At 44.1% G+C, this 12,012-nt stretch overlaps 1 protein-coding gene across 1 annotated transcript in view; it reads left to right on the forward strand.

The window, feature by feature from the left end:
* The window catches only part of LOC149778807 (uncharacterized), a 70,321-nt gene that overhangs the window by 45,917 nt on the left and 12,392 nt on the right, over positions 1–12,012 (forward strand). The window contains exon 7 of the mRNA XM_089938526.1: positions 11,805–11,917. Coding sequence (XP_089794652.1) covers positions 11,805–11,917 — 113 coding nt within the window. The remainder of the gene's footprint in view (positions 1–11,804; positions 11,918–12,012) is intronic.

Raw genomic sequence — 12,012 nt, forward strand, 5'->3', positions numbered from 1 at the left:
GTTTGAATGAGTTTTTTTCGTAGGGGTGGAGAAGCTTTGGACAGGACAGATAACATGTCCCCATGTTTAGCTAAACGTGGTGGCAGTCCTTTCCTTTTCTTTCCTTGGGGTTTTCTGGAGGGTGACATCTTTGCTTGTGGGTTCCAGGACATTCACCAAACAGACACTAACGTCGATGACTTAACACACACCCTTTTATCTTTTTTTTTTGGGACTATCGCTTTGTCATAAAGGTGACAATGTTTTTCCCAAAATCGCCAAGGAATCCTCCCCTTTGTTGACGCCTCTTTTTCTTGGAACGACTGTGTCTTTTCTTAGGGTAATGTCGATGCTTGGCTAAGCGCTTTGTCGGATGACGCGTCTGCCTTTGTCTCTTTCTTTTTTGGCTTCTTGGAGGTGACATCTTTTACAAGTTCACTGATACCCCTACTTGGTCACAGGCTTTTTTTATACTGGAACGCGTCGCCACTGATTGTCTTTACGTCGTATCAGTTTGAGGACAGGCATGACACGTCGTGCAGGGGTACGCAACGGACTAAATCGAGCCAGTTCTTGCTTGGACAAATCCAGTAAACTTTGTAACATGCCCGATCTTTCATGGACTTTGATTTTGGGAGAAGGTACTTTGTGAGCAGCAGCCACTGCCGCTAAATTGGAGGGTCCTGCCACTGGGGAAGTTCTTTTGGGGGTCATCAACGGAGAAGTTCTTGGTGTGATCAACGTCTCCAAGTACTCTTCAGTTCCTGGTGTCATCAACGGAGAAGTGGACAAACGTGAGGATGCCGGAGACGCAGTCACTGCCGTGGCAGGTCGTGGTTTGCGAGTGTAAGGTTGCGTCCTGGCCGAAGTGCCTCTCTTGCGACTAGTTTTCTTCTGTGGACCTTTCTTTTTCTGGGGACTTTTTCTCTGTTTCTTTTTCTGGGGGCTTCTTTTCTTTTTCCGGGGTGGTGTCTGGTAAGAGGAGGGTCCTGCCACTGGAGAAGTTCTTCTCTTTGGGGACCTGGTCTTTTTCTTTTTCTTCTTGGGGCTTCGTTGGACTTTTGTCTTGGGGATAACTTTGGGGGCATTAGGATCCCATCTTAAGAGTGAGCGAATGATGACCCCTCCTAGAGTACCGCTCCCTCCAGGTTTCAAAATGATTTGTTTTTTGGTTTGAGTGTCGATGCGGGGATCGGCCAGTTGGACCAAAGCGACTTTGTTTCGATCGAAAAAGCGTTTGGTTTGATGAGGAATCTGAATGATTCCTTGGAGTAATTGACGTGCCGTCACCGTGAACCATCGTAAGACTTCTTTGAGACTAGCTTCTAAGACACGGGCTCGTGTTTGTGGATTTTTTTCTCGACTGATGCCATTCAAGGCACGAATCAATTTGACGGGAATATGCGACTGAAGGGACGTCATGTTCACACTGTGTGAGACAGACGAAAAAGGGTCTGAGGTTTTTATAGATTTTTTATGGGGAGTGAAATGAAGTCGAGGACGGAGACGTGTACAGGACAGGCCCTCCGTCTTGGCACCAGTGGTGAAACAAGTGGGTACGAAATCGCAAATCCTCGGGGGTCGTAGGTTTCAAATCGACGAGTAAATAGGCGTGTGGCGTTTGAATGGCATCGTCGTACGCCTGAGTCAGCCAAGGTGTTCCTAACTGTTTGGCTAAGACTTGCACTTGCGATTTATCTCGAGGGCTTTTAAACAAGACCACGTAATGCGCATTGAGACTGATGGTGCGATGGGCTTTACTTTGTTGAAACAAATTTTGGGTGATGTAAACGACACTGGCATTACGGTGATGCCCTTTGCGCGTGAACCACAATTTAATTTCTTCTTCGTCTTCTCCTAACATGTCGTCGAAAATGACCAAATGGGTTTGACGGGAGTCAGAGACGATGCCGTCGTCTTCTTTAGGAATGCCTTCCACCAACACGATGGAATCGCCTTGATTTTCTCGCAAGAGGCTGTACGCCGATTGCCACTCTTTGTAACACCACACGATCCGTTGAGGTGGTCGATCGATCAAATGATGTTTATGTTCGATCAAACGTTTGACGAATTCGGTTTTGCCTGAACCGCTAGGTCCGGCAATGAGCATGTTAAAAGGATGGCGAAGATACAAAGCCTCCCAACTGGTACGATCTAAGTGTTCGTCGATGACTTTGACAGTGGAGGAAGAGGGAGCAGAGACAGTAGAGGTAGCCATGGTGTGAGGAATGTCACTTGTGACACGAAAACAAACAAGACAAGAGTTTATATACTTTTTCAGAACACGTTTATTGAATGTTTTTTTTTTTCAAACATGAATACGAAAGACAAAAATACATAAAAGCCAAAGGCTTAAGTACAAAGATAAAAGGCACATGATAACTATGAACGTGGAATAAACACAAGTGTCTTTACAACAACCACATGTTTTGGGTAATGTTCTAACCAGTTCTATAGTAGGGGGTAAGGTCACACATGTGTCCTCCCGAAAGGGTCTTTCAGGTCTGTCCACGACAGTCCTGTCCTGGGTGACGGGTTCTTCTGGCACCGTCACTAACACGGGTTGAAAAGTAACTTTTTTCCTTGAACAACTCTCGTTCATACTGGGCCACTTCTTGGGTCCAAGCCTCAAAACCCCATTCTTTCCAGGCACGGACATCTGTCCAATGGGGATGTAAGTCACAAGCTACACACACATCGTCATACACGTCTTGGGTAGCTAAAAGTTGACGAATCTTTTTTTCCTGTTGAGGTCGAGAAGTATCCAGATGAAAACGCAAGGATTTGAGCAAAAGGAGTTTTTCGTGACCATTTAAGGCCATTGAGGTGGTAAGTACTGATCGTAAAGAGTGCACAAAGAATCGGCTGGTAAACGAAATCCCAGAAAACAAGTCACTAAGACACACACCACTTGTCGTCCCAAATTGAATGGATAAAATTCTTGTAATAATTGATGGTAATGATCCACGGTTTGAATATGGTCATTGAGTTCCTTCCACGGAATCTGTTCAATGACATGTGACATAAGCCGTCGCATGGCAGCCTGTTTTTATATTCTCTTTTTTTCGGATGCAATACACGTACTTTCTAGCCAGAGATCTTCGTTCTCCAGTAGGGAATCTAAATCTTGCATGCTTTAACCGAAACGTCAGAGTTCGTTCAGAAGTTTCCTCTTCCGCTAAGTAGATTCCACGTAACAAATGTTGGTAATCCTTTAACTTGTCTTCCTCAATACGTTGCACTAGGTGAATCTCAAAGTAACCATAATTATGAACATGTCGATCATTAGCGACCTCAAAGTTTCGAACAATGTCTGACCATTGAAACAATTTCTGACGAATCAGTTCTCTTATACCATTCAGGTACCAGTGGTTAAAGATCTGGTGACGTATCGGATGCAATTGTTCTTTACGTTTGACTTGTATTTTGACCAGCTCTCGGTAAATGCATTCTCTCAATTCCACAGGCAAGGCACGAATGTTCTCTAGCAAAGTATCCATGAATAGGTCATACTAAATCCTCTTTGGTCTGACACAAGAAATGTACTGTTTGCACAAACATGGTTTTAATTCATTGTCGAATCTAAATCGTTTCACCACTAATCTACACATTACAATTCGTTCAGAAGTTTCCTCTTTCACCAAGTTGACATTGCATGAAAGATGTTGGTAATTCGTTAACTCTTCCTCTGGAATTCGATGCAGTACGTTTACAATGTAGTAGATAGAATCGTCCATACCAAACCATTCCTTTTTATAACCAGGAGGTCGTTGATCAATGTCTGTCCAATGGAACAGTTTCAACTCAATCAGTCCTTTATAGCATTCAGGTACCAGTGGTTCAAACACCGGTGACGTAACGGATGCAATTGTTCTTTACGTTTCACTTGTATTTTGACCAGCTCTCGGTAAATCCTTTCTCTCAACTCCACAGGCAAAGCACGAATGTTCTCTTGCAAAGTATTCATGAATAGGTCAGTCCGTACAATTCACAAAAGTAATCCACATAGTGAGTAATTTCTGACCACTGCCATTCAGGGTAACGTCCAAGAATGTCACTGAACTCTTTTGATGTAAACGGTCTAAAGCGATACAATAGGAGGAATGCACCCTTGACCCAAAGAAATCTAACACACTGGTTGACTTTTTTCACTTTCTTCTTATGAATTTCTCGACACAAAAGTTCTACAGTGACCCATTGAGATTTCACTCTGGCAAACCCCTGCCAAACTTCCTTGTAAATCTTCTCTTGTAGTTCTTTAGGTAATGATTCAATATCGTTTTTGAAATGAAGTTTAAATACTGGTCTCGGTGATGTCCAACATTTGACTCCTAACCAATCTGGTTTCTTCTTCGTCAACGACATGGTAAGTTACTTCAATGTTTCGGTCCCACTAAGGGTAAGTAATGACAATTCGGTGACCATCGAGCATGTTCTACGTAGACCGAATCTTGCGGTTCCCAGTGGTGAAGTGACACACCGCAACTGAAGCACTTGACTTTATCTCCTTCGCCCAAGTAGAAAAATCCGGCTCTGGCTAATTCTTCGGGGGTCGGTCCTCCCAGATACTTAGGCCATTTTCCTTTGAACGATTGAAGACGATTTTCAAAGTCGCAGTATTCCGACAAACGCACAGGAAACGAATATTCGTCTTTCACAGGTTCGTTTCGATGAGGGTTGAGTGACATGGGTAGGAGTTTGCTCAGGATTGGATGACATCCGTAGGGGGGTAGACGTGAAGGTGAACATTCCCCTTTAAAACGAAACCCAGTAAAATGTCCAAGAGGACGAGCGGCATCACTTTCGCATCCCACAGGTTTGACACGCACAGCATCACTTTCCATGATAGGGGTAGGGACACTAAAGTTCCCATGATGCTTTACGGCATCGCTCAGGTCACAACGTACAGCATCGTACACATCGCAAGGCTCACAATCGCACTCGTCTGCAAACTCCGTTACGCAATTACAATGGTAACCACATGGACAATCGCAGTTTCCTTCCGGACATTTTCCGTCGCAATGCCTGGGTCTTATCCATCCAGTATTAGTCACACTAGAGGAAGATACAACTTTTTTACAATCCCCAAACTGGAACGATGTCTCTTTCAAAGTATTCATCTTGTTCGCTCGGTCTTGGTAGTCCCAATGAACTATCGATCTTGCCTAGGGTTCCTTTTTATATACAGACCAATACCGACGTGACCGTACGGCAACGTAAAGTGATTGGGAAGTCGCACTCGCTTCTGGTATACGATTTGATAGACTTTTTCCAAAGGTCGACTGACGATGTGGTGAGTGGGTAAACGTACAATCTTGTTCGGTTGATAGGTGGTCACTTTAAAGTTTCCATCCTCTCCCGATTGCAAGGCTTCTTTCAATACCCCAAAATTGACCACTCGACTGGTACGATAATTCAGAGTCAGTCCTTTCACTTTGCACGTCGTGTGCACTTCTCCTTGTTTGTCCCGGTATTCGTAGCCGTAATTTTTGGGACCACCACTGACGAAACTTAGAATCTTGTCGTCGGGATGCTCGTCTGTCCAGGCTCCTAAACGGTCTCCTTCGATGTTAGGGTGATGTTGAATCGGGTGATGGATGTAAATGCAACTGTCCGTGTCAAAGTACAGGACGCGTTCCCCTAACAGTTCTAAAGCTTCGTACAATTTTAAGCGAGCATGGGCTGTCACGTAAGCCGCAATGATGACATTTCCAAAAGGGTCGTCTTGTACAAAGTCCAGATCTTCTTCGTAATTGACCAAGATCAAATTCTCTCGAACGACGTCCACGTGTTTCATGTATTTGGTTTTGTCGTGAATCATCTGGAAGTAGCGGGAAGGTTCTGTCAAATATTCCGTCTTGGGTAAACACGGTCGTTGTGCCATTTTACCCCACAAGCAATTTAACATCACTTTGGCAAACGATCGCCTGCCTTCGTTTTTCTCGATGTGGTCTAAAGTGATGCCTTCTTGTTCGTAGTATTTCTCTTTGAATTTTATTTGGTCTTGGGGAGTGTGACACCAGGAAGGATAGCCGCTGGCTTCTTGCTTCAGTTTCAAAAAGGCATCCACGTAGTCGGCGAAAATGCCTTTCTGAGTAGGGTCACCCTTGCGGTATTGTTGTGTCTTGGGAAAGTGGCAAATTTCGTACACTTCTAACAGTTGGTATCCCATGTCCAGAGCTTTGAACAATTATACGCTGACCCAGGTTCCCGTCAAGGCCCGTTCTTCCTGGCTGTGCTGACAAGGTTGGTCTTGGTTGCACGTTTCGGCACAAGTACGGCACAAGGGAAACATCAGTTTGCCTTGACAATGGTGAGGTAAGACGGGATGGTATAGGTTCGTGGGAGGCAAAACTTTGCACTTGATCAAGCCTTCGTATTGTCGAATGTTGACCAGGTCGATGTGTTCCGTCAGCAATTGCGGGTGCCCTACAGGAAAGCGACAATATTTGCACACGTAGGGATACAGCGAACACACGTCCAAGTATTTGATTTCTTCTCCTTTCTCTTCGTCGGCTTGGTACAGCAAACAGGTGGCATTGGTCCTTCCTCCGTACAAACGATCCCTCGGGTTCAGCGGGTCCATGAACTGGTAACTTTCCACGGCACGTTTAAACTCGGGATCGGTTTTCATACGGTGATCGTACTCGTGTTCCCACATTTCCACCACTTGGTATCCTTGCTGTTCTAACTTTAGGCGCCGCTGACAAGTGTCCTGGTACAAGTCTTCCATGGTTCGTTGCAAAAACTGATTTTTAGTGCCACGGTCAGGGTAACAGACGGGACATCCGTGAAATAAGCAACCGTTAAACTCGTAGACGATCTTGGGGTTTTCTAAGTCCCAGCCATCGACCGAATACGTTCCGATGGTCGTTTCGCCCCCTCCGTTGCGGGCATGCTGAATCCACTTGTCTTCCTTGTCGCACAAGTAATGTAACCAACGTAGGGCTTTGACCGAGTAATGACGTTTGACAAAGTGGGTCGTTTGAGGACTGATGACAGCCACGGTGTTTTCAGGCATGAATCGTTGTCGATACACTAAGGAACACACTTTGGCAATGGTGCAAGCTTCTTTCAAAGGATCGCCCCCTCCGTGTTCCATGAATTGTTCTCGAAATTTTCCACAGCAACGCCGTAAAATGTCCACGTCGGAACGACAATACTTTAGCATTTCTTCCTGAAAGTCGAAAGGGTCCGAGGAGTGAGCCTGGTGCCAAGCGTAGAAAGCTTCTCGTTGTTCGGTACGCATGTTGTCGGGGTCGTAATAATGAGTCTCAGGTAAATGGGGTAAAACGGCGTGTTGATTGGCTTCCGTATTGAAAAAGTGTGGAAAGTACCCTTTAGCCATTTCTGTCATTCCAAACGTTTTAGGCATTCGACTCAAAGGCATGGCGATATAGCTCATCGAATCTTTAAACTGCACTTGTCCCACTTGCATGAAAATGATTTTGGCTCCGTTCAAAGTCACTTTAGGACGCTCGGTGCCTTGTTCCGTATAGTACCTCAAAAGAAACTGTCCATCGTATCCGGAGAAATTGTGAGCCATCACCGTGGCATGACGATGACAATCTCCGTAACGTTCGATGTCCTCTTGGCTCCACGTCTTGTCGACCGGGTCTAAGACCCATTGGGCAAAATCGGCTAACGTGTTCGGCCCCCGAAAGATTTTTTCACGCCCTCCGGGAATCTTGCTGCAGTGAGGGCAATGACTGAAGATAGGTTCTTGAATGCACTTCTCGCACGCTCGATGAGCCACGCAGAAATTAGGAATGTGAATGCCGGTTTCTTGAATGCATTCGAAATCGAAAAAGATGAAATTGCCTTTCTTCTTGTGACCGTCCTCTTTCTCTGGTGGGGGTTGGTATTTTTGCACGTAACATTGGTGTTCCAAGTCCACGATGTGGTGACAAATGTGACATTTTTTCTTTCCTGAACATACGTGTGCCTTGGTATTATTGGTACGTATGACTTGTTCACACGTAGAGCACAATCTCAGCAGTTGACAAGCGCACTTCTTCTGTGAACCTTGCGTTTTCAGATGTTGTTGGTAACAGGTAGGGCTGACAAACGTGCGCAGACAAGTTGAACAAGGCACTGGTTCTTCGCTCAGACAGGGTGAAGAGGCCAAACATCCTGTGCATTTCGATCCATAATGCTTGTGTTGCTCTCGATTGTTATAACCATGGTCACATTTCTCACAGTAATAACTGTATCCCAGGAATCCGGTGATACTGGTAATGGTATCGAAATGTTCATCGTGATAATAGACATGAATGTATTTTCCGTCCTTAAAGTCTTGCCCTCGAAACAACAGAGGTCCGCGCACTTCTTGAGGGTGCACTTTCAAGGTGTATCGTGGAGCTAGGACATCTTGCAATTTTTGCATTTCAGGAATGCCACAGGGTGTGTCTTTGGACAGTCCGGCTTGTTGTAACAGGAGTTCTGCTTCGTTTCGTTGTTTGGCTCGGTCGGATTGTTGAATAGTTTTCCAGGTTCTTTTCCATTCTGCCGTGTCGTTCTTGTTGGCATAGGTTCGTCCCACCACGATGGCTCGGGCTAAGCACATCTGGTCTTGAGGGTTGTTAATTTGGACGAGACTCTTTTTGGTGCTGCGAAGGTCGTTCACCAATAACATCTTTTTGTATCCAGTTCCTTGAGGAGGAGAGACGTGGGTCATGTCCAGTGTGGCTTTACCATCGGTGATGTCAAACTGATCATTAGATTGTTGTACGTGTTGAATCTTGTCCATGACTTTGGAAGCGGTCAATTCTGCAGGGGTGCTAAACTCGATCCAAACAGGGGATTTCAAACCGTCGTGTTGCATGGAAAGTCTCAAGCGATCGTCTTCTTTGGGTTGACATTGTTTCTTGAGTGCAGTGAGCAAAGAATCCCACACCCCAGTGATGAACACTTCTGCTTTCTCTAACGGCACTTCAGCCTTGAAATCTTTAAACTTCACCGTGTATTTGTAAGCCGTGGTTCTAAATTTTCTAGAGGAGCGCTTTTCCGTCTCTCGAATGGAATAGTATTTTTCAGGGTTGACTAAGGGTGGTGAACTTGGTTTAGAGGTTTCAAATTCTGGTTCACTCATGTCCTCTTCAAAATCACTGGCATGAATTTGTGCCAAGATTTCAGCCCTGGTACGAGGCGATAGATCACGTTTCTGCCTCTTACTTTCTTCTTCTTTCTTCTCGAATGAATAGGATCGTTTCATCTTGAGTGAAAAACGTCAAATGACTCAAGTTCAAACACCATAGACTAATTTATAGTCATGGCAGACCAGCGTGTATAAAAGGGTGTGTGTCTTGTCCTTTCACTATTCATTTCACTCTCAAGCCGAGCACAACGATGGAAGAGACTAACCAGATGGAACGTTTCGTCAGAGCTTTGCGAGGGGTCATTAGAAAATTCTCTTCAGACCAGCCTACGGACTACTCTCCTTCCTTTAGAGATAAAAGTCAGGATACTTGCTATATCTGTCAGAAGAAAGGGCATTGGTCTTCAGAGTGTCCAGACCGTCAAAAAAGAAAAAAAAACAGGGGCTAAAAAGGACAAAAGTAAAGATACCTGTTATTATTGTAAAGAAAAAGGACATTGGTCTCCAGATTGCCCAAAAAAGAAACAAGAGGAATCAGAAAAAAGAGGAATTCTTCAGAAGAAGAGAGGGATTCTTCAGAGGAAGAAAGGGATTCTTCAGAGGAAGAGAGGGATTCTTCAGAGGAAGAAGAGGAAGAAAGAAGACAATTCTATTTACAAGAGGCAAAGAAACAGGAGAAGAAAAGAAGAAGGGAAGAAAATGAGGAGAAAGAAGAGGAAAAGACGGTGAAGAAATTTAAAAAACAGAGAGACTAAACAAGGAGAAAGAAGAAGTTAATGAACTTTTTAAAGTTTTGTATTGTGAATTGTGAATTGGATTGTAACAATGGATAAAAGAATAAATTAATGATATAAGGTATGTGTCTTTGAGTTTTGATTTTAAAATAAGAAGCTACACTCACGCACTCATACAAAGACACGTACTGTAGGGGTAAAATGGGTGTTTTTTTTTTTTTGAGTTATTGGCAAATTGAAATTGTATTTCTTTTCGAGAAATGTGGGTGGCCCTGAAAAGGGCCTTTTTTCTTTATGGTGCAGGGGTGAGTTTAAGCAATCAATTTTAACTGCCTTAAGCCTTTGCCACGGCCAAGGCCTACTTCTGGACTGCGTAATGTTGATGATGATGATAATGATTGGGTTGAAATCACTAAGGGTGGTACGGTAGGCTTAGTCACAGGGTTGACGTGTTTAGCTCGGGAAGGTCGTATTCTCTTCGGTCGTGATAAAGAAGTCTGATACATTTGTTTCAGACTTCTTAACTCCGCTAAAATGTCCAACAGTACCGTGACCGTTTGATTTTCACCCTCTTGTTTCTTTGCTGCTACTTCTTCTTGCTGTTGTTGCTGTTGTTTTTTTCTTACCTCTTCTTCCTCTTGCTGCTGTAGGAGAAAAGCTTGTTCCGCTTCCTTTTGTCGTTGTATAAATTTCTCCAATTTTTCTTTCTGTCTCTGTCTAAAATTCTCCACTTGCGGTAATGAAGAAGGTAACGAAGGTTCCGGAACAAATTCTTGCGAGGAGAGAAAATCCACAAAATCCCAATTCACCTCTTCTGAAAGTAAGTCGGGGTTCTCTTGGGCGGTCTCCCCTGCTGGTGCACCCCATTGGATCGTTTTCTGAGTTTCCGTCATGTTGAATCACTGTCGCATAGATTGACTGCACACAAGCGCTAGCGAATCTATATTGACTACGTGACGTCACAGACTGCTCTCTTCGGATTGGATGCGGGCTGACTGAATTTTGTAACGCGTGTTCGGATTGGTGAATGAACTCAATCCGTTTCAATCCTTCCTGTACCTATAAATAAGCGCAGTTCACTGCATTGATTCACCTGTTCTCGGCGCCTCAACATGTGGACCGATGTGCACTCTTCAACACTTGTGTCAACGATGATGTTCAGGACGGACATGCTCATGTATGTCCGATCGAAGTGGACCATTGTCCACAGGACAAACACCAGCCTGTGGATACGTAGGATCTACGTTGAAAGACAAGGATGCCTGAAAAGAGTGCTAATTTACGGGCCAACAGTGAGACGCAACCTAAGGACAAGAAGAAGACCAATGCGGTGCCATTTATGTTAATGAATACATTAACATAAACCCAAAGGCCCTTTTCAGGGCCAGCCATATTTCTCGAAAAGAGATAGCCTTTCAATTGCCTACCACCTTTTTTTAAAAAAAATTTAAAAAAAAAAAATCCCATGTTCAATTCCCCTTGTACGTATATTAACCCACAATTTATTCCCATGTTAAATTTCCCTTGACGCTAATCTGACCCACGATTTTTTCTCCATGTTCAATTTCCCTTGACGCTAATCTGACCCACGATTTTTCTCCATGTTAAATTTCCCTTGACGCTAATCTGACCCAAGGGGGTCTGTAATGCTAATTCCCATTGACGCTAATCTCCCCCCACCCTTCACTACTCCCATCTATCCGAAGCAACTGGTTTTAAGGTGCCAGTGGCCCGCCTTCACCCCTTCTCATGTTAGTGAAAACGTGGTCTGCCGGACTTCAAATCTAATCCACTCGCGTCAAGTACACATGTTTCAGATAGAGGAAATTACAAGATATAGCGTTTGTCTGTAAGGGCTTATATCAAAACTTGCTCCACATTAAATACTAAAAGGTCAACATTACAGCCGATATGTGTTAAATTTAATTCATCTTGTGTCCGTCTATTAACACGATTATTTTGTTATATATGCAATGTCTCATGTTACTTGTTAGGGGATAATACAACCAGCCAGTGCTATTACTGTGGAGGAGATGGGGATAGAGTTCAAGGAGCTGTCGCTGATGGAAGAAAGTGCGAAAAAGTCAAAACCTGTAATGACGATGAGGTAATCAGTACTTGTTTTTCAAGACCAACTGTCGCCTCTAATGCAAATGCTCTCTGCGTTCTTCTTTCTGGCTATCTTGTATCTGAATGCCTACG

This window comes from Sinohyriopsis cumingii, chromosome 17, assembly GCF_028554795.1.
Source record: "Sinohyriopsis cumingii isolate HCF-2022 chromosome 17, ASM2855479v2, whole genome shotgun sequence".
Classification (NCBI taxonomy): Eukaryota; Metazoa; Mollusca; class Bivalvia; order Unionida; family Unionidae; genus Sinohyriopsis; species Sinohyriopsis cumingii.